This window comes from Balaenoptera acutorostrata, chromosome X (assembly GCF_949987535.1).
Source record: "Balaenoptera acutorostrata chromosome X, mBalAcu1.1, whole genome shotgun sequence".
NCBI lineage: Eukaryota > Metazoa > Chordata > Mammalia > Artiodactyla > Balaenopteridae > Balaenoptera > Balaenoptera acutorostrata.
Genome location: NC_080085.1, coordinates 97347812 through 97374276, shown reverse-complemented (window position 1 = coordinate 97374276; position 26465 = coordinate 97347812). Strand labels below are relative to the sequence as shown.

The following is a 26465-nucleotide window of genomic DNA, read 5'->3' as shown; positions in this document are numbered from 1 at the left end:
AATAGATGAATGGTTAAATAAGCTGTGATACAGCCATGCCATGGAATACTACTCAGCAGCAAAAGGAACAAACTCTTGATACTGGAACATCTTGAATGGATCTCCAGAGACTTATGTTGAGTGAAGAGAGCCAATTTCAAAAGGTTACCTATGTATGATTTCCATGTAATATTCTTAAATGAGATGAAGAACAGTTTGGTGGTTGCCAGGGAGTAGGAAGAAGAGGAGAGAAGATGAGTAACACTGGAGCCCCTTGTGGTGTTGGCACTGTTTAGCATCTTGACTATGGTGATGATCACATCAACCTACACGTGATAAAATTTCACAGAGCTATACACACAGGCAGATGGGTGCATATAAAACTGGTGAAATTGGAATAAGGTGGATGGATGGTATTGATGTCAATTCCCTGTTTGTAATATTGTACTATAGTTATGCATGATGTTACCACTGGGAGTGAAGGGTATTTGAGATCCCTCTGAATTATTTCTTACAGTTGCATATAAATCTATGATTATCTCAAAATAAAACATTTTTTAAGAATGAATATGAGATGATCTATGCTCTAATCTCCATTTAATAAGTAGAGAAAAATAAGGCATAGAGATAATAATCAGTTTAGCTTGAATAAGATCTGGTAGGAAGTCTAGGTTAAGACCCATGTTGGAGTTCCCAATTCAGAAATCAAGACTGGAACTAATACAAGAACCAACAGCATTTACAGTAATGAAGAACCTTTTAGAGAATTCCAGCACCCCCTTATACAGTTGCCAAGTGTACAAGAGATCCTGAGCAAAAACTGCCCAGTTGAAAAGAACCATTCGATCATAATAAATCATTTTAAGCTTTTAAGGTTTTGGGATGGTTTGTTATGCAGTAATCAGAGTACTACATCAAGCAAGGGGAGCCAGTGGTTGTAGCCAAATAGATGAGCTCTTAAATCTCAGTGAGTCTACTGATTTTAAATGCTAAGATCCATGTTTGTCCCAGGCTGTTCCCTGAAACCCATTTTCCTGAATACTCTCTCAGCATGTTGAGAGTGATGATGGGGGTTGGGGTATGTAGATACAAAGGAAATTGAACAACCAGTCCTTGGCCTTGAAGAACTCAGTGTAGTGAGACAAAACATCAGTGCCTTAAATGGCTTGAGAACAGTTATAAGGCAACAAATCAGCAAGTTCAAACTAATATAGTACAGCACAGATTGAATGCATATGGCAATGTAAATGTATGGCTACCCAAGTAGCAGGATGGAGCTAGACATTTTGGGCCCTGAAGGCAACATTTCAGAAAGGGCCCCCCTTTCTTTGTTAACAGTGAAATAATCATCTCCGGCAATTCAGGGGCTAGTTGGGTGATATTAACACTTGTGAAGGAAGAAAAAGGAAGTAACTTCCAGGGACAATTATTCTTGTTTTAAATTTCCTTTGTTCTCTCTTCCTGATGTATGATTTTTTTGGCAAGTTAAAGTTTCCCTGAGCTTCAGTTTCCTCATCTATAGACTGGAGATAACAGCCAGAGAGTAGTAGATTGAAAGTCAGGAAATCTGAACTGGAATCTTAAATCTATCATTTACTAGCTGTGTGACCTTGGATACATTACCTCTCCAGCCCCCTCCTCCATCAATTTCTTCTTCTGTGACAGGAAGAGGTTGAGCTAAATGGTCCAGAAGGTCCGCACAAACTCTAACATTTGAGGCCACACAGAGATCATTCAGTTTGTTGTGAGAGTTTAAAAAGTAATGAAGCAACATGGATGGACCTAGAGATAGATTGTCATACTGAGTGAAGTAAGTCAGACAGAGAAAGACAAATATCATATGACATTGCTTATATGTGGAATCTAAAAAAAGGGTACTAATAAACTTGTCTACAAAACAGAAATAGAGTTACAGATGTAGAAAACAAACTTACAGTTACCAGAGGGTAAGTGGGGGGAGGGATAAGTTGGGAGACTGGGATTGACATATACACACTACTATATATAAAATAGATAACTAATAAAGTCCTACTGTATAGCACAGGGAACTCTACTCAATACTCTGTAATGGCCTATATGGGAAAAGAATCTAAAAAAGAGTGGATATATGTATACATATAACTGATTCACTTTGCTGTACATCTGAAAGTAACACAACATTGTAAATCAACTATACTCCAATAAAAAATTAATTTAAAAAAAAAGTAATGAAGATGTATATGAAAGTGCTCTGTAAGCCATAACGTGGCATGTAGATGTTAGGAGTATCCATATTATGCAGTTCCACGTCGAAAAAAGCCCTGCAGCTCTCCTCTAAATTTAGGGGCTTTAATATAAATGGGTACTGTCTCTCAAGGCAACGCTTTCAGGCCCTTAGAGGATTCTGGTAATTCTTTGTAACTATACTTCATCGAATAAACACAAATTTGGACTAGTCTGTCCCAGGCTCACCAAGGCATCAGCAGCACTATTGTGATTTCAAGGATGGGTTCTTGACCCAACTCAAAATCCTAAGGACTGTTAGAACAGTGATGGCTGTGGTGGGCCACTCTAAGTTTTCTTCAAGACACCTAACAGTTAGTGGAGGCCCTTTCCGTGGGGCTTAGGAGCCCTCTGTGGGCGAAAGCAGGTTTCTAAGTCGTCCCCTGTTCCTCCACACACACACCCATCTCCATCCTGCCTTTAAGGGCTCCAACGCTTGGTCACTTCATTAGCCGCGACGTGGATCTGGGAGACGCCCGGAAATGATAAGCAGCCTGCTAGGGCATAATTTTCGAGGCCAACTCATCCTGCGTCCCGCGCACCGGCTCAGGACCAGGCCAGGTGCACGCAGAGAGGCCGTCGTGCGGGAGGAGAGGGGATTGCGGGCTTCCAGCGGGGAAGTCAGAGGGTAGCCGGGGTCTTCAGGCCGCGCGCGAGCGGCGGGGAACTCCTAGGTGCATCCAGCGCAGAGGTGGGTGGAGGGGCCGGAGGAGATGTGCGGTCCCTTTAAGACCCCAACGCTCGCTTAGCCAGAGGAGGGGGGTGCCGTGCGGGCGCTGCGTGATGGGAAAGTCGCCGGCTGAGCCTCACACTTTCTCCCGATTTCTTAACTTTCGGGTCGGGGGAGCGGGGAGAGAGCGGCGGTGGCGGGGCGGAGAAGGGGTGCGGGCTTGCAGCGGCTGCTTGCTCGCGGAATTCCCGCCCGCGCCGAGCGGCCGGCCTCTCGGGCCAAGTGGGGAGCGGGCGGCGGGCGGGCAGGTGGCCCCGGGCCGCCGCGCCCGCGCCTTGGCTCTGCCCCCGGGAGCCGAGCGAGCCGCTGTTCCCTCGTGGTGTGAGGGCGGTGATGTTTTTCCTCCCACCCACTTTTGAGTCCCCCCTCCCCCCTCGCGCGCACTCCAGCTCTCGCCACAACCTGCGAGTCCCCGTCCTCAGAGGAGCGCCCCGGGGAGCTCGGAGCGCTTGCACGCGTGGAAGACGGAGGAGGCCCGTGGCCAGGTCAGTGAGCGGTGTCCGGCGCCCGTTTCCCCTCCCTTCCTTTCCAGCCTTTGCACAGGTGGGCCGTCTTCCCCCAGGGCGCCCAGAACTTCCCCGACCTGCCACCCTAACCCGCTCTCCGCCGCAACTGCCCGCGGCCCGGCTGGAGGTGGAACCCAGGGCGCCAGACCAAGGCAGGTCGGAGGGCCTCGGATTCGAACTCACCACTCGCCACTCTCGCTCGGCCTGCGTAGTTCCAGGCTCTGGAGCTGCGGGGAGGCCACTTGGGTAGCTAACTAACGGGTTTCTACGGTCCCCTTAGTGATCGCATGTGTCCCGAGCCTTTTGCTGGCTTGCTGAGGTGCCCTGGCCCCGTAGGTAGTTCATACGTGCTCGAGTTAACCAAACAGGGCGGACTGGGCAAGGAGCTCCTCTATGCTCCCTCTGGACATCTGCCTCATTTTCCGGCCCGGACCACTGGGGTCTGGGCTGGAGACGCTAGGCTCGGGGAGCAATGCAGTGTTGCCAGAACTTAGGGCCTAGAAAGCCTGCCTTCTGGTCCCTGCCGGCCCTGCCACTAACTTTATGAGAATGGGCAATTGAGTTCTCTGGGCTCCAGGGTGCCCATTTTGAAGGTGGAGTTGTTGTGGGGAATAAAATGAAATGATAGATAGCAAAGGTGTTTTACAAGCCAAATGGCGGGGCATTGTTCTTCAGTCATAGCAGCGATGAAGGCATCTCGACTCAGACCAGAGAGACACCCTGGCCTGAAGCTGCCATTTTTCAGTGACAACCTACCACCAGTGAACCGAGTTTTTCTTGTTGGGTGGTAGACCGGGGAGAGGATTTTAGCTGATGGACACGGGCCTGAGAATCCAGTGTCTTCATATTGTTTGTTGGAAAGAGAATTGTTACACTGGAGGCTGTCCCACAGATGATAGTGAATGTGAGATTGCAAGGGCATTGAAGCCTCTTGGCAGGATTAAAGAAACACTGTGGGTCCTGAAGAGCTGGCCGATGTGCTCATCCCTTAGCCTTCCTTTGGGAACGTCTCTGGTTCTGTTCTACCCAGGAGACCTCTCCTGTGAACCGACAGACCCCTGACACTTGATGGCCCAGATTGCCTTGCAGCCCCAGCCTGGCAAGGAGCCCTTGGTCCCTTTGCTTGATGCAAATGAACTTTGTGAATGCTTGTTTCACCGAGGCACCTTAATGGATACATTCCTTTAGGTTCTGACCTGTTTCTTTTTCTCTTGTAAAGCCCACTCACCCTCTCCCACTCTGCAGTGTTAGTCCCAGAGTTTTGTTTTCTTTGTTGTTTTCTTGTTGGGGCCTGGATGCCCCCAAAATATGTCAATGGCTACATTTCTAAGTAACCTGTAAAAGAGCCAGTGCAAGTTCAACGGCACAACGGCCTGTGTGAAGCAGACAGAGAGTTAATACTGAAATAACTCCAGTTAACTGGGTCAAAGTGTAATTTGAAAAATTAAGGACAGTTTGGCTCTTTGCAAGTGTAAGAGTCGGCATGCTTGCTGAGCAATGCTTGCTGGTGTTTATTGCTGCAGCCCCAACAAATGTCTTGAACTGCCCCCCTCCCCCAAAAGAAAAAGTTAAAGCGATAAAGAGAAATTGAACGGAGACCTGGGGAGGGAACTCTTCCAGGTTTATAGCTCTGCACAGAATACAAAGGCAGGACTTCAGGATCTTGTAAATCAGAAGTGATTATTTATAAAGAGATTCCTTTTCTGATGTTCTACATCCCAGCCGGGGAGGCCACACAGATGACAGGAACGCCAAAAGAGATTAATTGCTCTCTAGTCACCAACTTTTCTCTTTGCTCATACCATTAGTTGAGACCCAAGAAAAGCAAAAAAAATTCTAAGAGCCGTTTTCTTGCCAGCTTGAATTATGAGGCAATGCTACTGTTCACCGAATCACCCAACTATTGTACAAGAAAAACAACCCGGTTGGTTCTTGCATGGGGAGACCCGAAAACCGTGGTTTCAGAAATCCCCCCTGAGACCCATTGCGATTGTGATAAATTGGATTTCAGCGGTTAAAAAAAAAATCTTTCTCATTTGGAGGCTTGGGGGATAAGCTTATTAAAGTAGGCTCAGGAAGAGCCTCGCTGGGATGAGGAGCTGTGTTAAAGCGTTCGTGGAAATGATTTGCTTCGGTGGAACCTGGTAACTCTCAGAGGACAGAGGTAGACATTCCAGTGATTGAAGCTGGGCCAAAAGCTCACAGAGGGGACCAAGACATGAGAACCTAGGTCTTTGGAAGGCTAGGAACATGTCCCAGGAGAATTTATCCTTGTTTAAGGAGCAGGGAGGACGTAGAGAGGCAGACCAGTTCTGCAAATCCTGGCTGATAGCATAACTTATTGTCTATGGACAGTTTTTCTTTGGTTGCATACTCATAAATTGAAACAATGGATTTTAAATTACCTGGCCAACTTCATAGCGTTTAAAGTAAGAGCTGTGGCATCCACATCATGGCCCAAGGACAATTCAGCTCTCCGGAATGATCATCTTGCATTCCATCCAGCTCGCTATACTCAATATTTAGGTTGGACCCTCTGAAAAGATCGTTGAGCTCAGTTCCCATCCAATGTTAACCCCAGATTGAAATGTGGTGTTTCTCGAATTATTTAAATATTTTCAAATCACCCATTGGAAGAGTTTTGCCAACTCTAAAGTCTACGGAAATGACCTGTGTTTGGATATGAGCTATAGCAAACCTTCTGTGTTCTGAGGCTCAAAAGGTTTAAGATTTCCACCCCTTAGACTGGAAATGCATGTCTCCTATTTTTAAGAATTGTAGGTGCTTTTTTGATGGTCTTTTGCATGGTGATGCAATGTGAACACATTACCTGTTTAAGTTTGCCCACTATCCCTTAAAAATGGACCATTTTAAATTTATATTTCACAAGGGACTTCATGTGAGAGGAATATGCCTAAACCATTCAGGTGTTTAAATTGCATCCATTTGCTAATTACATCTATCTTTTCTAACATAAGTACCCAAACCGAAGATCCTTATAGATCTCATAGGAGACACAGGAGAAACATTGATCACTCGTGCCTCATCCCTGAAGGATTAATAATAACGGTAGTCTTGAAGCTAAGATCAGTTAACTTTCATTTCAGAAATTGTTTGAGTCACTGCCTATTATTTTTGTTTGCCAAAATGGCCATTTTGCAAACCCCAGTTTCCCTTTTCTCCCAAAGAAAATCTCTTGAGAAATCAACTTTAATTCCCTTAGAAATGAGGATTTCAAAATTTATTTTTACTTTCCTATGACTTGCCTGCAAGGATTTAGCCTCAGCGTTGGATAGGAATGTATGTTCATCCACTTGAATTTCTCCCCACAGTCTTTGCAAGACAGGAGAGGCAAGTTCTCTTTTCTTAGCAGAAAAACAATGCTTGCACTTACGTAAATTCTCCAGCACTTTTTCCCCAGCAAGTTAGGAGCCTAAGCATCAGAGATCTCCATCAGTTCCAGAGGATCTGTTCTAAGTCTTTTTTTCTGCTTTCTTCCCAACAGCTTGAGTACACAGGGCCCTGAAAGTTTCAAGTTGCCTTTTGCAGTGGCCAGAATGAGAAAAAAGTGGAAGATGGGAGGCATGAGATACATCTTCTCCTTGTTGCTGTTCTTTCTTTTCCTAGAAGGAAGCAAAACAGAGCAAGTAAAACGTAAGTGTCTTGAGTTTAAAAAACAAGATACTTTCTTGTAATTTCTTTGAAAATGTGATTATAATCTGAAGTGATTGTGATTTAGCCCAAATGTGGCCATGCCATTATTCTAAGAGAAGAAAGTGAATGTTACTGGTTTATGCCTGAGTTGGTAAAAGAATGAGAGCTTTGAATCGGGCTAACTAAATTTTGGGGCTGTTTTTCTGATTATCATATAGTTTTCATCTCATAGAACACATGACACATTAGCCTATTTTCCTTTTCCTGTTCTAAACTGTACAAATCTCATTCCATTTTACGTAATTCTTGAAATATCTGACAGATGAGCTGGATTTTTTCCCAAATTTCAGACTCTTCAGCAAAGGTTTTCAGTTTATGAAAAAGAATAACACCGAAAAGAAAAAAAGAAAAAAAAAAGAAAAAAGTAAACCAGGCTCTGCCTCTTCCCTTCTGCTGAAAAACGAAGAAGGAAAAAACCTTCACATGAACTGGGTTGAGATGAAAAATCCTTTGAGGAAATTGAGATTCCAGGGACCGTGAGCAAATTGGATGCCATTTATTGAAAGGAACGTCCCCGCAAAGCCAGGGAATATTTCTAGAAAGTCAGCGATCCGTGTGATGGGCTGACACATTGGAGAAAGCAGAGTGGCAGGAAAGGGGGGTAATTAACCCTCCTCGCAGCCACATTTGGGAGATTTATGAGTAACCGTTGACACCTCTGCTCTTGTTAGGAGCTTTCTGCTTGCCTTTGCCCACTGTGAGCCTCACCTTCTTTGGGCCACTTGCAGTCACCTCTGAGGTGGACCCTGGCCCTAAATTTGAAGGAAAAGCCATCGCTCTAGTTCCCCTTTTTGGCTGCATCAAAAGAAGCACAAAGTGGAACTGGTCCAAGAGGGGCATTCTCTGCTCCACTGAACTTATTCATGAGAAGGAACTGTGCAAATATGCTTGGTAGGAGCTGAAACAGCATCTGAAGCCCATCACTTAAACATTTATCTCCTTTATCAGCATAAGTTAAATATATCAGGCATGAGGCTTGCTGACAGGGAGAACAGTGCCAAACCTGTTCCATTGTTACCTGTGTTTCTGCCCCACTACGATTTTCATAGTAAAGTGAGTCTCCTTCCTGGGAGAAATAGTGCTTTTGATTAGGCTTTTAAACATGAGTAATCCGTGGTGATATCTAGTATGATCGAGGCACAGAAGGAAGTTTAGCAGGACACGGGATCGGTAAGGAAGCTTGGATCAGCCTCTTCTCTTGCAGTCCTCAACCGACCTCCTTCTCCTTCTACTTGAATATGTAGTCGACCTCAGAACCCTCCTCTTCCAGAAGTCCTCCTTGATTTAAGTGGATATGATAGAAAAGTTGTCCATCTATTCTCAGCTAAGCTCACAAGCAGCTGGGCTTAAAAATCCTTCCTCTCTTAGGAAGAAACTTCCCTTCTGGACTTATTGGCAGCATGGGGAAGCTTGCAACTGTTAGAAGACCATCTCTTCTGGGAAGCCTTCCATATTCGTGAAGAACTGAGGAATATTGTCCATGCAACTTAGAGCTTAACTGACAAACCAAAGAAAAATATGATTGAAAAACGATTGACAGACCGCCAAAACTATCGCTGTCTGACATTTCCTACTGCTTATGAGCCTGTCCCAAGCCCCTTTGATACTCAGTTGGTGTCAAAATGATTATGTAACAGATGGCCTAGGGGACCAGTTCTGGTCTAGTGTTTCAGGCTTATAGTCAGATAATGAGGCTAAGGTCATGGTCATTCCCTGAATGAGCCACTCAGCATCATTCTTTGTGGCCACACCCAAGCTAACCATCTCGAAGACATGTGCAAAGTTACCTCCACTAAAAGGAAACTCTCAAAGCATATGCCCTAGGCATGTTGCCTTGATACACACACACACACACACTACATGCGCAGAGATTTATATTACAGCTCTAAGAGAAGTTAGAAGCAGTGGGGAATGGTTACATAAATGATCCATGTAATGTACTATTATGCTACCATTCAAACACTGCTTATTGAAAATTTGATAGCCCGGGAAAATGCTTATATTAACTTATTTTAAAATTTCTTAAATTATGAAATTAATAATACTCATTGTACAAAATGATATGAAAGTATCTGAACTTCATAAAGAACCTGTATCTCTCAACACCCATCCCACTCCCCAGGGATGACCGTTACTAATAGTTTGCTGTGTGTTCTTCCAAACTCTTTTCTCTGTGTGTTATAAAAACATATATACTTGTCTGTAGCGTTTTTTCTTTTACAAAAATTGGATATTATATGTATTTTTTTCTGTAACCTGCTTTTATTCAGCAGTGTGTCCAGGACATCCTTCCATGTCAGAACATTGCAGTGTAACAGTACCATATTCTTTCTAATGTCTACATAGTTCCCAATTATATGAGTGTGCCATGGTTTGTTTAACCAGTCCCTATTTGTAGATATTTAGGTTGTTTCCAGTTTTTGCTATTATTATAAGTAAGGCATTAATGGATGCCTTAAGGCACTTAGGCAAGTATTTGTGAGTAACTGTTAGGTCAAAGTGTATGTTCAGTTTTAATCTTGGTAAGAACTGTCAAATTTCCTTCAGAAAAAGTTGTATCAATTTATGCTTCCACCATCTTTGTATGCATGTCCATTTCTAATTCCTTCACTGAAAGTATTATTAATCTTTGTATTTTAGGGCCAGTTTAATAGGGGAAATAATATTTCAGTTTTGTTGTGATATTTTCCTATTACTGGAGTATCTTTTCAATTATTTTTAATTCAATTGTATTTCTTCACTGAATTGGCTTTCATTTGGGTGCATGTCTTATTGATTTGCAAAAGCTTATTTATTAACATAACATCAAATGTTTTTATTAACTTTTGTATTTCACATATTATTTTCCCAGTCTGCCATTTGATTTAAACTTTGTATAAGTTGTACTTTCCCATACAGAAGTTTTAAATTTTCTTGTAGTCAGATCTGTCGTTCATTTCCTTTATGGCTGCCCTGTGCGGCACGCGGGATCTTAGTTCCCTGACCAGGGATTGAACCCGTGCCCCCTGCAGTGGAAGCGAGGAGTCCTAACCACTGGACCATGAGGGAATTCCCTCCCACTCCATATTCTTGTATTTTCTTCTACTGCTTCCATAATTTGGGGTTTTACCCATAATTCTCTGTTCTATCTGAAATTTATATTCATGCATGGTGTGCAATAGGGAACTAATTTTTTATCTCTGGGTGGTAGGTGCACGACTGTTACTTTTGTTCATTTTTGTACTTCTCTTTATTACAAAGTTTCCACAATTGGCAAATACTTCTTTTACAACAGGTAAAAGTCCTTTAAAGTAAAAGGACATCTTATTTCCCATATTTCTACCGTCGAGTTCTAGAGAAGGGTATAGGTATGGGAGTGGAAGGAGTAAAAAGAGGGTTTTTTTTTTAATTAAAAAAAAAACTAGAAAAACTTCAGGAAACATGTAAGTGTAAGGTTAATAAAGCTTCCCGTCTCTCTTTGTTCCCTGATACCATTTTACGCAAGGAAGCCAAGGTTTTTGATTTTTCACGGGCTGGTTCGAGTGTAAGTTTCTAGGTCAAGGCAGATGCTCTTGTAGCCTGTTTGCTCTCCTGTTTTAGGCATCGGGGTGGAATGAGGGGGGATGCTGTTATGGTCAAAGATGCTCACTCAATTGGTGTAGAATCTGAGGAGGTCTGGAGAAAATGCTTTAATTGCAGAAAGCTGTTTGCACAAGGAAAAGTAGAAGTGGGTGCTACCACTTGCTAGTAGCTAATTAGCCAGAATTCCCTTGCTCTCACAGGAGGGAAAACAGGTTCAGGAACCCAGGAAATACTGACGGTGCATCACAGTGGATGAATGAGCCATTTATGGCTTATATAAAAGTTTGTTTCTGTCCAGAAGCAGCAAGGTTTGAGGTCTTTAGCCGGGATAAGGTCTTTGTGTAACTCCATTATGCTCTGTTGTTAAAGTTGTAGTCAAAAGAGGCCAGGAAGCTCTTTTGAAGTTCAAAGAAGCATAACATTCAGTGCTTAATATTCATGCAAATATAGGACAAACAGGCTGAAGGGTTTGCCTCTTTTGGCAATTCTGACTTAGGTAATGAACTATTGATCAAAGTGAGGTAGAAGAATTGAGTTGTTAAGAATATTCAATTACGTATTTCAAATGGACCAGCCTGTGCCAAGGCTGGCAGTCGTCCTGGGGAGAGAAATTGTTCGTGTATTTCATGGCGTCCATTCCTGCTTTATAAGGTGAGTTAGCTGGATCTTCCAAGGGACTAGATTCTCATTCATTTTTCTCCTCAGGAGAAAAGCTTCCAACATTTGTATTTGCTTGAAAATGGGCCTCTGAACTTCCCAGGAAGGGCGAGTCCCCACAAGAGTGAAGGGAAGGAAGAGGATACTTAGAAAATTTGAGACATGGGGACCATGGCCTTATGGATCCTACCCAAGCCTCTTTATTGTGAAAGCCAACCAGAAAGGCTTGAGTTTTGCACCTCTAGATCCTCACTTGGACGTTCGAGGTGATTTTTTTGACAAGAGAAAGAAGCTAGCAGAAGAGTAGACCCGTTGACATCTTAGGGGTTTAAATAGATGGAAGTAGAATAGATGAAGAATACCTTAAAATTAGATAGCTTAATGCTTTTCAAAGTATGTTCATAATTATTTTTTATACTGGGGGGGGGACCAGTGGGGTTGGGTATGGAAGCTCTGGAGTCCACGTAGATCCAAACCCCAGCTCCGTGACTTTCTTACTTCCCTTGGGAACGTTGCTTAATCTTTCCAGCTTTAGTGGTCTTATCAGTACAGTTGGGTAAATAATAGCGCATTGACCGTCAGCATGGTCATTTGAAGAACTGGTGAGACTGCTCACACGGAGTGCTTTGCGACAGTGGCTGGTACACAGTCTTTAAAAAGTGGTAGTGGTTCAAGTAACTCTCTTGCAAGCCAAATGATATGATCCCCTTAATTTTCAGATGAGAAACTTGAAACCCAGTGAGGTCAAGTGACTTAGTACAAGGCCAGACAGCAAGTCCAAGGCAGCGCCAGAATGAAAACCCAGGTCTCCAAGTTCAGTGTTCTGTTCACGGCACCGGTTTGTGTCTAGCAGTTCTCTGAGGAAGCCAGTGCATTCTCTTGAACAGAAGCCCAGTCCTTTGCACATGGCAGCCACTTAACACATGAGATGAACCGAGTAAATGAATAAAGAGCTCTGTAACCAGAATTCCTAAGAGAGGCAGTATACTATTGGGGAGTTCAAAGACAGAGACTAGGGCTAAAGTTATTCTGGAACCTAAATAAGCTAAGCCAAAGGAAATTTGTGAGGAAGGTTAAAAATATGTGCCTTTATGCCACGCGTCTTAGATTTCCCTGACTTCTCAGTAGGATTGGAATGTCCTCATAGTCTAATGGCGAGTGGACTGTGCTTTAAGTCAGGGGAACCTGGTTTCTGGTCAGTTCTGTTGCTTGCTGTGTGGTATTGGTTGAGTCATTCATGCTCTCTCTGAACTAAAGATTCTCTACTCTCTAACTGAGAGGAATTCTTGCTTTCTGGACAGCACACTGAAGGATGCCAGAATAGGGGTTGGGGAGGTGGGACAAGGGAAACCAAGGCTCTGGTTTTAGATACTTGGAGCGCACCCGGACTTTTATCATTGACACAAGATTGTTGCAAAGAGTATTTTATTCATTTAAGATTTATAGCCTGCCTACTTCTAAAAAGATTAGATACAGGTTATATATGAAAGAATAGTTGCAAGATGACTTTTTAAAAGATGAAAAAAAAATGGAGGCAATCTGAGGAAAGTAGAAAGGGTAGATGTTCTGAACACCTGCTTTGGTACATTATTCACATTCTAAATGATTCCTGAAAAGATAAAAAGAGAAACTTTCCATTGGTGGGCAAGAGAAAATTACAGTTTCATCTATAGAGATTTATTTCCCACCTCCCACTTACGCAAACAGTATTAATGATGGGATGTTTGCATGAAGCACATTCTGGGTGGTACAAAGACACCAACTGTAACCTTAATTTCATAGAAGAGAGAAGAAGTGTGTTCGGCATTTCTTTATTAACCCTCTGTAAAGGAAGAAGCCAAGTATTGAATTTTAACTCAGTAAAAGTCTTTCTGTAAGTGCTAAGGAAAAGTGGTCCAGATATTTTAACTTTGGATGATATAAGTTAATTGAAGGCTAGAACATGTAAATGTTACACAAATGGTTGTTTAATATGTCTACTAGACTGGATTGTCAATTATCAGATGCCCTAAGCAAAGTTTATATTAACGTGATTTTTTCTATTTAAAAACAGATGCTCATTTTTTAAAAAAAATATACCTGAGACAACTCTTTATTTATTTATTTTTGGCTGTTGGGTCTTTGTTGCTGCATGTGGGCTTTCTCTGGTTGTGGCGAGCAGGGGCTACTCTTCCTTGCGGGGCGCGGGCTTCTCATTGCGGTGGCTTCTCTTGTTGCGGAGCACAGGCTCTAGGCGCGCGGGCTTCAGTAGTTGTGGTGCGTGGCCTTCAGTAGTTTTGGCTCTCGGGCTCTAGAGCGCAGGCTCAGTAGTTGTGGCGCACGGGCTTAGCTGCTCCGCAGCATGTGTGATCTTCCCGGACCAGGGCTCGAACCCGTGTTCCCTGCATTGGCAGGCAGATTCTTAACCATTGCGCCACCAGGGAAGGCCCATATGCTCATTTTTTAACATTTAGAAGTACATAAAAGTATTAGGAAAACAAAAGTCATTGGTAATCTCAACATTTACATTAATCATGGTTAATTGGCATATAGACTTCTAGTCTTTTTTTCTATGCTCAGCTGTACATACATATTATTTTATAAAAATGAAGCACTATCTTGTAGTGAATTTGGTTTATTATGCCAGTTAACGACTGATTCTCTAAAATGCACCTGTAGTGGAGATATAACTCATGTTGTCTAAAGCGAAAGCTGAATATTTTAGATGCCAGTTGCAGAACATGCAAAGTCGATTCTGTTGTGAAAAGTTCAAGAGCACAACTTGAATTCTTGACCAAGCAGGAAGTCAACCCCTTTTAGCAGAGACTTGTGCAGCTGAGGTGCTGATAGAAAAAACAATTTTTTTTTCGAAGAAGAGCTTTGATTTTTGCCCAAAGTCCTATGCCAGATGACAAGTAAGAGATGATTTTAGCTAGAAAAATTATTCAGATCAGGTTTCACCAGCTGAACAGCCTTTCTGTAAAAGGATCTCCCATGGCCTCATAGTAAAGACTAATGAGAATACCATCAAGTCCCAGTTATCCATGTTAATGGGAGATAGAAGGGCACAATGAATTGAAATTTCATGGAAAATCTCCATTTCTCAACTTAGCCAATAATGTCGCCTTGTTCAACTGTCAAACCTCTTTGAAGTATGGACCCTTTCCTTCTCATTAAGTCTGCCCACATGCTAATAGAAAAGCTAGTAGAAAAGGCTGGTAGTGGGAAGGCCATGCTGTGCATAGGCCACTCAATATATATTAAGTTGAATTGATTTTGGACGAATGATCCAACAAATAGGAATAAGATAATTAACCCCCAGATAAAGAGGAATAAGCTGTATACTCAAAGTGAAGAACTTGGCTTTTCCCTGGCTTTCCTTTTTCATTGGCTTCCACAGCCTGGACGTGAAGTCTTAAAGCCCTGAGGAAATCTGACTGAGACTTCAATTCTAGAAACCCAATTTCCAGAGAAACAGGACCCTTTTTTTCTGTAGTAACTACTACATCCTGCCCTTCCTCCATTCTGCTTCAAGTTTGATGAATGACAGAAGGAAAGTACTTGGGCTTTTAATTTTTCCTTCACTATTATAGTAGTCTTTTTTTTAAAAAAATAAATTCTTAAGGAATTTGTTTACTTGATTTGTCCTCTCATATAATGAACAGCAAAGATTCATCTCTCCCTTTCTACTGACTGTATGTGTTATAATAAAATAAATATTATTGTAATACTTACATGATGATGTGTCTACGGTAATAGCTCTTATCGAAAACAGCTCGTGGGAATATTTTCTTGCCTTTAGACTGGTGATGAAGTTACTGACCTTTTGACCTAGTCCTGGGTGCTAGACATGCACCTTACAACCATGTAGCAAGACAGGCAAAATGCTATAGTGGTTCCAATCCTTGGCTCTGAGGCCAGACTATTTAGGTTTGAATTCCAGCTCCATACATTGACTAGTCATGTCAACTTAGGCAAGTTACCAAACCTCCCTGTGCCTCAGATTCCGCATCTGTAAAATGGGGCTAATAATGCGATCTACCTTGTAGGGTTGTGGTGAGAATTTAGTGAATTTATGGATGTGAAACCCTTAGAACAGAGCCTGGCTCATAGGAAGTGTTCAACAAATTTTGTTGTTTTTGTTATTACTATTATCATCATTCTCATCTGGCTCTATGTTTTTCAGGACCTGGTTCCTTGGCTCCTTTTTACATTTATCATCTACTTCCTTAGCCTTTGAGCCAAATTTGAGCAGGAAAATTTAGATCACTCAGTTTCACACATTGTCTAGCAATACTCTTTAGAGGCTGAATTTGGGGCAAACAGAATCTATTGGCTAAAGCAAGTTATTTGAATTATCTGTGGTTTTCATGAATAGTGGTGATCTCAGGTATACTGAAAGGATCCATTTAATAGTGTCCATGAAATAACCTGTCTTAAAGATATTTCAGAGAAATGATAGCAACTTGCTTAAAAGGTATATGTAAAGAATACCCTCCTTGTGGCATTGCTGTATACTGTTCCTTTGGAAACAGACTTTCCTGCAAGTTAGAATCTTTAACAATTTGGATGTGAGTATTAAAAATATGTAAATGCACTTGAAACCCACTTTTTGATAGCATGTCTTATTTTAGTGCTTGCTTAATCTTTCAGGGGTCCTTATCTTTTATTATCCCATTTCTTTTTCGTCAAGAAAGGAATAAATCACACAGCCATGTAGATCACATCGCTGATAATGAAAGCTCATCCAATTTCATATTTTTAGTAGGTAGATCTGATGTCAACTTCTGAGTGAGCTAATTATTTCTGACAGAATAATCCAGAATCAAATACATAATACACAAGCTTCCATCTTAATTTGCGATGCGGATTTAAATCGACAAAGTAATTTCTAGCTTACCTCCATCCAAGGTAAGTGGCTGAAGAACCATACAAGTAAGACAATTTATGCTAGCCTAATAATGCCACTTAAGTAGGCTCCTTCATGGATTTGCTTCTAAGCATATACTCAGACTCTTTTTGAAATGTCTAGATAAGTTGTATATATGAAATACAAATAACTTAGGTGTTTGTCATTTAGATTATAAATTTATTATAGAGAAACAGTCATTCTCCTCTCACCAACATGTGGAAGTTTGCAAAAGGTGCCTCATTTAGATGTTTGTTTTGGGAAATTCGTGATTGTCTCTCCTCAGTTAAAGATGCAGGGATTGTTAAAAATCTTTCCTACTCCATTCTAGAACACCATGGAGCAGAAGTCTAATTTGTGTGTGTACCAAGAAAATTGTATTCCTAAGACTTGGCTGAAAAATATACAAGTTATGTCTACAAAGTAATTTTGATTTTTCTGAGTTCTTTTAATTAATAAATGGTTTTGAGCACTTGCATTTAGTCCAGGAATATAGCTTAATATAACAATATTAATAATAATAATGGTAATATCATAAAAGGGGAAATAAAAATAGTTACTAGAAATGAATATGTATTCAACCTTCCTGATAAAGAAAAAAAGAAATATTGTTTCCACTTCCCTCACTAAATTTGCAAAGTTTTAAGCAATTAAAATATCCTGTGTTGGACATTTTCACACACTGCAATTGGAAAGTAAATTAGTGTAGCTTCTCTGGAAGGCAGCTTGACAATGTAGATCAGGAGTTTAAAAGCATTGAAAACCTTTGACCCAATAAATCTACTTCTAAGGATTTATATTAAGAAAATAACCAGTACTGCATACACTGGTTTATATCCAAGAATATATATATTTTAAATTTATTTATATTTTGGCCACACCGCATGGCATGTGGGATCTTAGTTCCCTGACCAGGGATCGAACCCAGGCCCCCTGCAGTGGAAGTGCAGAGCCTTAACCACTGGACTGCCAGGGAAGTCCTTATATACGAGGATATTTTTCATGGAATTTTTTAAAAAGAAAGAGAAGGAAACAATTTGATACCCCCAAATAGGGGATGGGTTAAGAAATTATGGTTCAACTGTGTTAGTGGAGAATCATGTTACTAGGCATGTGATATGGGGGAAATATTTAATGGCACAAAAACGTACACAATGTGTTAATTTTAGAATGTAGTTTACAAAATGTATTGGGTTGGCCAAATAGTTCGTTCGGGTTTTCCCATAATGGGAAAACGAAATGAACTATTTGGCCAACCCAATGTATTGTATATGCTGTTAATTTTATAATAAAAAACTTCATACACCTTTATGCACTGAAAAGAGACTAGAGACTAGAAAGAACTTCCAGTTTTTGGTCTGACATGTAAAGAGCTTCGAAGTTGTCACTCCCATAAGCAAAAAGCCTAAGGAAGTGAAAATCAACAACTCCTCTTAAATGAATCAGAAAATTGAGGTCACAGGGCAAACTGCCTTGTGTTTTTTACTCTGAAAACTGGAAAGACAGGCTAATACAGTTACCACTGCTGGATCCTGGTAGGAGCACTTAGCAGGTAATTGACTAATTGCTGGCAAAGGAGCATGTTCTAGCCTGGGAGAGAAAAACTCTTTCTTCATGAGTTTTACCTCCAGGATCCCCACCAGGTTCTCAGGTTTGGTGAAAAATTCCTAACTGTTTCAGGTAGGAGGGAAAAGGTAACCATTTTGAAATAAGCCCAGAGCTCTTTGTTCTCCATAACTAAAGCCTTGCCTCAAGGGAAATGATTTTACCAGAGCCTAACTGATTTGTTTTGGTTTTTTTAAATTTATTTATTTATTTATTTATTTTTATTTTTTTTGACTGCGTTGGGTCTTTGTTGCTGCATGGGGGCTTTCTCTAGTTGTGGCAAGTGGGGGCTACTCTTCGTTCCGGGTCATGGGCTTCTCCTTGCAGTGGCTTCTCTTGTTGCAGAGCACGGGCTCTAGGCACACGGGCTTCAGTAGTTGTGGCACATGGGCTCAGTAGTTGTGGCATGTGGGTTCAGTAGTTGTGTCTCGCAGGCTCTAGAGCACAGGTTCAGTAGTTGTGGTGCACAGGCTTAGTTGCTCCATGGCATGTGGGATCTTCCCAGCCCAGGGCTTGAACCCGTGTCCCCTGCATTGGCAGGCAGATTCTTAATCACTGCGCCACCAGCAAAGTCCCTGATTTGGGTTTTATCAGAGCCTAACCAACCTGGAAGAAGGAATATATACCCAACTCCACTAACCGTCCTGTCTCACCTACATTGATGGGGAGGAGCAAAGTTAATTAGCACTTTTGAAGGTCACAGCTCAGGGACATGGATCACTAAAAGACTGAGAGCTAATTATACGATTATAGAACACTTCTTCCCCCACAATTTACTACCACATCAATTGGAGTCCTGTATAATAACAGGAGATTGAAAGGAGTGCAAGCCTTAGACACTATTTAAGAAGGAGAACTAGGGAAATCCGAAAACAGTGGGGGGGGGGGGATAAACAAAGACACTAGGCAAATTTTAGCCTCTGACACCATGGCTACAAAAAAACAGTAAAATTAGCCTAACTCCTAGCTAGATTAACATAGACTCTCACACTAACGCTCTACTTACCTCAGTTACTTTTCCCCAGTACATCGTGTCCGACTTTCAACAAAAAATTACGAGGCATGCTAAAAGACAAAAAAATCAATCTGAAGAGAAAAATCAAGCATCAGAACCAGGCTCAGATATGGCAGATATTTTGAAATTATCAGACTTGGAATTTAAAATAAATAAGATTAAGGTACTAAGAACTCTAACGAAAGAAGTAGGCAAAATGTAAGAGCACATGGGCAATGTAAAGAGAGAGATGAAAACTCTAAGAAACAATCAAAAGGAAATGTGAGAAATCAAAAACACTGTAACAGAAATGAAGAATTCTTTTGATGAGCTCATCAGTACACTGGGCATGATTGAAGAACAAATCAGTGAGCTAAAGACATGCCAAGAGAAACTTCCCAAGCTGAAAAAAAATTTTTTTAAATTCAACAGAATATTCAAGAACTGTGGGAAAATTACAAAAGGTGTAACGTGTATGTAACAGGAATACCAGAAGGAGAGGAGAAAGGAACAAAAGAAATATTTGAAGTAATAATGGCTGAGAATTTTCCAAAAGCAATGACAAACAGCAAAGCACAGATCCAGGGAGCTCAGAGAACACAAAGCAAGATAAGTATGAGAAAACCTACACCTAGGCATATCATATTTAAACTACAGAAAATCAAAGACAAAGAGAACATCTTGAAAGATGCCAGAGAATTTATGTCATAGAGTGTTCTGCCTTTGTTTCCCTCTAAGAGTTTTATAGTGTATGGCCTTACATTTAGATCTTCAATCCATTTTGAGTTTATTTTTGTGTATGGTGTTAGGGAGTGTTCTAATTTCATTCTTTTACATGTAGCTGTCCAGTTTTCCCAGCACCACTTATTGAAGAGGCTGTCTTTTCTCCATTGTATATTCTTGCCTCCTTTATCAAAAATAATGGGACCATATGTGCGTGGGTTTATCTCTGGGCTTTCTATCCTGTTCCATTGGTCTATATTTCTGTTTTTGTGCCAGTACCATACTGTCTTGATTACTGTAGCTTTGTAGTATAGTCTGAAGTCTGGGAGGCTGGTTCCTCCAGCTCCATTTTTCTTTCTCAAGATTGCTTTGCTATTCGGGGTCTTTTGTGTTTCCATACAAATTGTGAAATTTTTTGTTCTAGTTCTGTGAAAAATGCCATTGGTAGTTTGATAGGGATTGCGTTGAATCTGTAGGTTGCTTTGGGTAGTATAGTCATTTTCACAATGTTGATTCTTCCAATCCAAGAACATGGTATATCTCTCCATCTGTTTGTATCATCTTTAATTTCTTTCATCAGTGTCTTATAGTTTTTTGCATACAGGTCTTTTGTCTCCTTAGGTAGGTTTATTCCTAGGTATTTTATTCTTTTTGTTGCAGTGGTAAATGGGAGTGTTTCCTTAATTTCTCTTTCAGATTTTTCATCATTCGTGTATAGGAATGCAAGAGATTTTTGTGCATTAATTTTGTATCCTGCTACTTTACCCAATTCATTGATTAGCTCTAGTAGTTTTCTGGTAGCATCTTTAGGATTCTCTATGTATAGTATCATGTCATTTGCAAACAGTGACAGCTTTACTTCTTCTTTTCCGATTTGGATTCCTTTTATTTCTTTTTCTTCCCTGATTGCTGTGGCTAAAACTTCTAAAACTGTAGCAAACTATAGACCCAACGCAGCCATAAATGAAGAAATAAATAAATAAATAAATAAATAAATTAATTAATTAATTAAAAAATAAATTGTTGAAAGAAAAAATCCACAAACCTAAAATTCTGTATCCAGCAAAACTGTCCTTCAAAAGTGAATGAAAAATACAGATTTTCTCAGACAAACAGAAATTGAAGGAAATTTTCACCAATCAACTTGCCTTGCAAGACATGTTAAAAGAAATTCTTCAGGAAAAAGGAAAATAATATGCGTTAGAAACTCAGATCTATATAAAGAAAGGAAGATTGTTAGAGAAGGAATAAGTGAAGGTAAGAAAAAGTCTTTTATTTTTCTTATTCTTAGTTGATATAACAGAATAAAGTTTGTTCAAAATAATAATAGCAACAGTGTACTGAGTGATTATAGTTGATGGAAAAGTGAAATGAATGACAATGATTTTATAAAGGATAGGAGAGAGGAATTGGGAATACTCTACTATAAAGTACCTGCAGTAACTGTGAAGCAGTATAGTGTTATTTGAAAGTGGATTTAGATTAGTGTAAATGTGTACTGTAAACTCTAGGACTACTACTAAATTTAAAAAATAAGTATTATTGATATGCTAAGAGAAGAGAGAAAATAGAATAATAGAAAATGCTCAAATAAAGCCAGAGAAAGCAGAAAAAGAGTGGAATACACACACACACAAAGAAAAAAAATCAAGGGAAATGAATAGAAAATAATTACAAATATGGTCAGTTTTAATCCAACTGTATCAATAATCACTTTAAATGTGAATGGTCTATATACACCAATTAAAAGACAGACTATCAAAGTGGATTATAAAGAAACAAGACCCAACTATATGTTGTCTACAAGAAACGCACTTTAAATGTAAAGATATATATAGATTAAAAGTAAAGGGATGGAAAAAGATATAGCATGCTAACACATACTAATCAAAAGAAAGTGGGAGTAACTATATTACTTTCAGACAAAGTAGACTTCAGAGCAAGGACAATTATGTGTATACCTAACAGAGCATTAAAATATGTGATGCAAAAACTGACAGAACTGCAAGAAGCTACAGACAACTCCACTATTATAATTAGAGACTTTTACACCCCTCTATTAGTAATTAACAGGATCCAGCAGGCAGAAAATCAGTAATGGTATAGTTAAACTGAACCACACCATCAGTCAACTGGATCTAATTGTCATCTACAGAGTATTTCATCCAACAACAGTAGAATACACGTTCTTCTCAAGCTCACATGAAACATTCACTGAAATAGACCACATTCATGGGTCATAAAACACACCTTAACAAATTTATAAGAATATAAATTATACAAAGTATGCTCTCAGAACACACTGGAATTAAACTAAAAATCAATAACAGGAAGATACCTGTACAATCTCAAAATATTTAGAGATTAAACAATATACTTCCAAATAGCACATAGGTCAAAGAAGTCTCAAGTGAAGTTTCAAAATATTTTGTATTATATGAAAATAAAAATATAATTCATAAAAATTCATGGGATATAGTGAAAGAAGTGCTTAGAGGGAAATTTATAGCATAGAATTAATATATTAGGGGAAAAAAAGACCTAATGTCAATAATCTAAGCTTCTACCTTAGAAAACTAGAAAAAGAAGAGCAAATCAAACCCAAAGTAAGCAGAAGAAAATAAATTTTAAAAAATTAAAGCAGAAATCAATGAAAGTGAACCAGGAAAACAATAGAGAAAAATCAATGAAACCAAAAACTGGTTCTTTGAAAAGATCAATAAAATAGAGAAACCTCTAGTCAGGTTAACTAAGAAAAAGAGAGAGAAGGCACAAATTACTAATATCAGAAATGAAAGAAAGGCCATCACTACTACCAAAAGCATAATAAAAAATATTATGAACAACTCCATGTCATCATTGTGATAACTTAGGAAGAAACTTACCAATACCTGGGAAGATACAACCAACTAAAACTCACACAAGAAGAAATAGACAATCTGAATAGGCTTATATCTGTTAAAGAAATTAACAATCTTCCAAAACAGAAAGCACCACGCCCAGATGATGTACTGGTGAATTTTACCAAACATTTAAGGAAGAAATAATACCAGTACTACTCTACAATCGGTTTCAGTAGATAGAAGCAGAGAACATTACAGAATGTTCATTCTCTAATGTTCATTCTACTCATTCTATGAGACCAGTATTACCCTAATACCCTAATACCAAAACCAGACAAAGACATGATAAGAAAGGAAAACTGCAGAGTAATATCTCCCATGCCCAAATCCTCAACAAAATTTTAGCAAATTGAATCAAACAATGTAGGACAAATCCAGTCAAGTGGGATTTATTCCAGGTATGCAAGGCTGTTTCATCATTCAAAAATCAATTAATGTAATCCATCACATCAATAGGCTAAAAAAGAAAAACTACAGGATGATATCAATAGATGCAGAAAAGCCATTTGACAAAAGCCAACACTATACAGCAAACGAGAAATAGAGGGGGACTTCTTCAACTTCATAAAGACCATCTATAAAAAAATCTACAGCTAATACCACACTTAATGGAGAGAAGCTGTATGTTTTGCCCCTAAGATCAAGAACAAGGCAATGGTGTCCTCTCTCACCATTCCTATTCAGTGTTGTACTGGAAGTCCTAACTAATGCAATAAGGTGGGAAATGGAAATAAAGTGTATACATATTTGGAAGGAAGAAATAAAACTACCTTTGCTAGCAGATGACATGATTATTTTAAAAATCCCAAAGAATCAACCAAAACACCCTCCTAAAATTAACAAGCAATTATAGGAAGGTTTAAGGATATGAGGTTAATATATGAAAGTCAATTGTTTTCCTATATACCATCAATGAGCAATTGGAATTTGTAATTAAAAACAATACCATTTACATTAGCACCAAAAAATGAAATACTTAGGTATAAATTTAGCATAATGTGTATAAGATCTATATGAGGAAAACTACAAAACTCTCAGGAAAGAAATCAAATAACTGGAAAGAGATTCCATGTTCATGGATAGAAAGACTCAGTATTGTTAAGATACCAGTACTTCATGACTTGATCTATAGATTCAGTACAATACCATTCAAAATCCCAGCAATTTACTTTGTGGAAATCAAAAAAGTAACTCTGAAGTTTATATGGAAAGGCAAAAGACCCAAAATTGCCAACACAATATTGAAGAACATCAACAAAGTTAGAGAACTGAAACTACCCAACTTCAAGACTTGCTATGAAGCTATAGTAATTAAGACAATGTGATGTTGTTGAAAGAATAGACAAATGGATCAGTGGAGCATAGCCCAGAAATAGACCCACACAAATATAGTCAACTGATCTTCAACAAAAGGAGCAAGGACAATTCATTGGAAAAAGGATACTCTTTTCAACAAATGGTACTGGAACAACTAGACATCTGCATGCAAAAAATGACCATAAAAAATAACTTACAAAGTGGATCAAAGACCTAAAATGCAAAACTATAAAACTTCCAGAAAGTAACATAGGAGAAAATCTAGGTGACCTTGGGTTTGTTAATGAGCTTTCAGATACAACAAAAGTATGCTCCATGAAAGAAAAAATTGATAAACTGGACTTTATTACAAGTGAAAAATTCTGCTGTGCCAAAGACACTGTTAAGAGAGTGAAAAGACAAGCCACAGACTGAGGGAAAATATTTGCAAAATGCAGATCTGATAGAGGACTTGTACTGAAAATATACAAGTAACTCTTAAAACTCAGCAATAAGAAAATGAACAATGCAATTAATAAATGGGCAAAAGAGCTAAACAGATACCTCACCAAAGAAGATACATACATGGCAAACAACTATATGAAAAGATGCTCAATTTCAAATGTCATTAGGGAATTGCAAATTAAAACAACAAATGAGATACCACTGCACACCTATTAGAATGTGGAGACAGTTCCTGCTGTCTCCACATTCACTGCTCGTGGGAATGCAAGATGGTACAGTCACTTTGGAAGACAGTTTGGCAGTTTCTTAAAAAGCTAGATGTAGCCTTACTCTAAAATCCAGCCACCACACTCCCAGGTATTATGCAAATGAGTTGAAAACTTATGCCACACAGAAACCTGCACACAAGTGTTTTTAGCAGCTTTATTCACAATTTCCAAAAATTGGAAGCAACCGAGATGTCCTTCAACAGGTGAATTGAGAAACAAGCTGTACATGCATGCAATGGAATATTATTCGGTGATAAATGAGCTGTCAAGCCATGAAAAGACTTAGAGGAATCTTAAATGCATATTGCTAAGTGAAAGAAGCCAGTCTAAAAAGACTGCATACCCTATGATTCCAACTATATGACATCTTGGAAAAGACAAAACTATAGAGACAGTAAAAAGTCAGTGGTTTTCGGGAGTTGTGGGAGTGGAGTGGGGGAAAGATGAATAGGCAGAGTAGGAGATATTTAGGGCAGTGAAACTATTCTGTATGATACTATAATGGTGGATATATGTCATTATACATTTGTCATAACACATAGAACTATGTAAAGAGTGAGTTCTCATGTAAACTATGTACTTTAATATTAATATATCAGTATCGGTTCATTAATTGTAACAAATGTACCACACTAATGCAAGACGTTAATGCCAGGAAAAAGTGGGGGTGAGGTGAAGAGGGGATATATGGGAACTTTGCGTACTTTCTACTCAGTTTTTTGGTAAGCCTCTGTTGAAAATCAATAGACCCATAAGTGTGGGTCCTTGTCTGTTTTTTGACTCTCCATCCTATTCCACTGGCATATTTGTCTAACCTTTTTCCAACACCACACTATCTTGAAAACTATAGTTTTACATTGCCTTGAAATCACATAGTGTGTATCTTCCAACATCTTTCTTTTTCAAAATTGTTTTGGCTATGCTGCTTCCTTTGCCTTTCTTTAGAAGATGTAGGACTATTCAGATTATCTATCTTTCCTTGAGTAAGCTTTGGTAATTGTGTCTTTCAAATAATTCATCCATTTCATCTAAGATGTTAACTGGTGTAAAATTATTCATAATATCTCCCTTTTATCCTTTTAATATCTGTAGCATCTATAATAAAGACCTCTCTTTTGTCCCTGTATTAGTAATTTGCAACGTCTCTCTTTTTATCTTTGTTAGTCTTGCTAGAAGTTTATCAATTTTATTGATTGTCTTAGAGAACCAGGTTTTGGTTTCATTCATTTTTTTCTATTGATTTTGTTTTCAATTTCATTGACTTCTGTTTTTTATTATTCATTCCTTCTATTTTCTTTTGGTTTATTTTGTTCTGCATTTTTCTAGTTTCTTAAGGCATTGATTTGAGATTGTTCCCCTTTTCTAATATAGGTACTTAATGATATAAATTTCCCTCTAAGTACTTCTTTAGTTGAATCCCACTAATTTTGATATGCTGTGTTTTTATTTTCTTTTAGTACAGATACTTTCTAATTTCTCTTTTGATTTTTTCCTTCAATCCACAGGCTATTTATGAATTACCAACATATTAAAAGTGGTTTCTTCTTGTGCTGGAATTGTGTGTATGGATGTTTCTTTTTTTTCTATATACTTTTACGCTTTTATTTTTTCTTTTTCTGTGTTTTCCAGTTTTCTACACTGAGCAGGCATTACCTTTCTAATTAGAAAATAATCAGTTATTATAAAATAACACTCTACGTTTTGTAGCACTTTATAATTTACAAAGAGCTTTATCTAATTCTCCAACATTTGCTTGAGAAACATATAATCCATATTTCATAGATACTGAAAATTGAGATTGACAGAATTAAATGACTTGCTCGATGCCACACAACTAGAGCTAGTTAGGATTCAGACCCAGATTTTCTGACTCCCAGTTCATCATCCTAAAGAAGTTGGAAATAAAGATTTGA

The 26465-nt window shown here is 39.2% G+C and overlaps 1 protein-coding gene across 5 annotated transcripts in view; it reads left to right on the top strand.

The window, feature by feature from the left end:
• The first annotated feature begins 2799 nt into the window (after positions 1–2799).
• CHRDL1 (chordin like 1) overlaps positions 2800–26465 on the top strand; it is a 114916-nt gene continuing 91250 nt past the window's right edge. The window contains exons 1-2 of one of the 5 annotated variants that reach the window (XM_057537897.1): positions 2800–3456; positions 6983–7131. In XM_057537897.1, coding sequence (XP_057393880.1) covers positions 3305–3456; positions 6983–7131 — 301 coding nt within the window. In that variant the 5' untranslated portion in view covers positions 2800–3304. The remainder of the gene's footprint in view (positions 3457–6982; positions 7132–26465) is intronic. The other 4 variants (XM_007181284.2, XM_057537895.1, XM_057537898.1 and 1 more) reach the window with 4 other exon arrangements.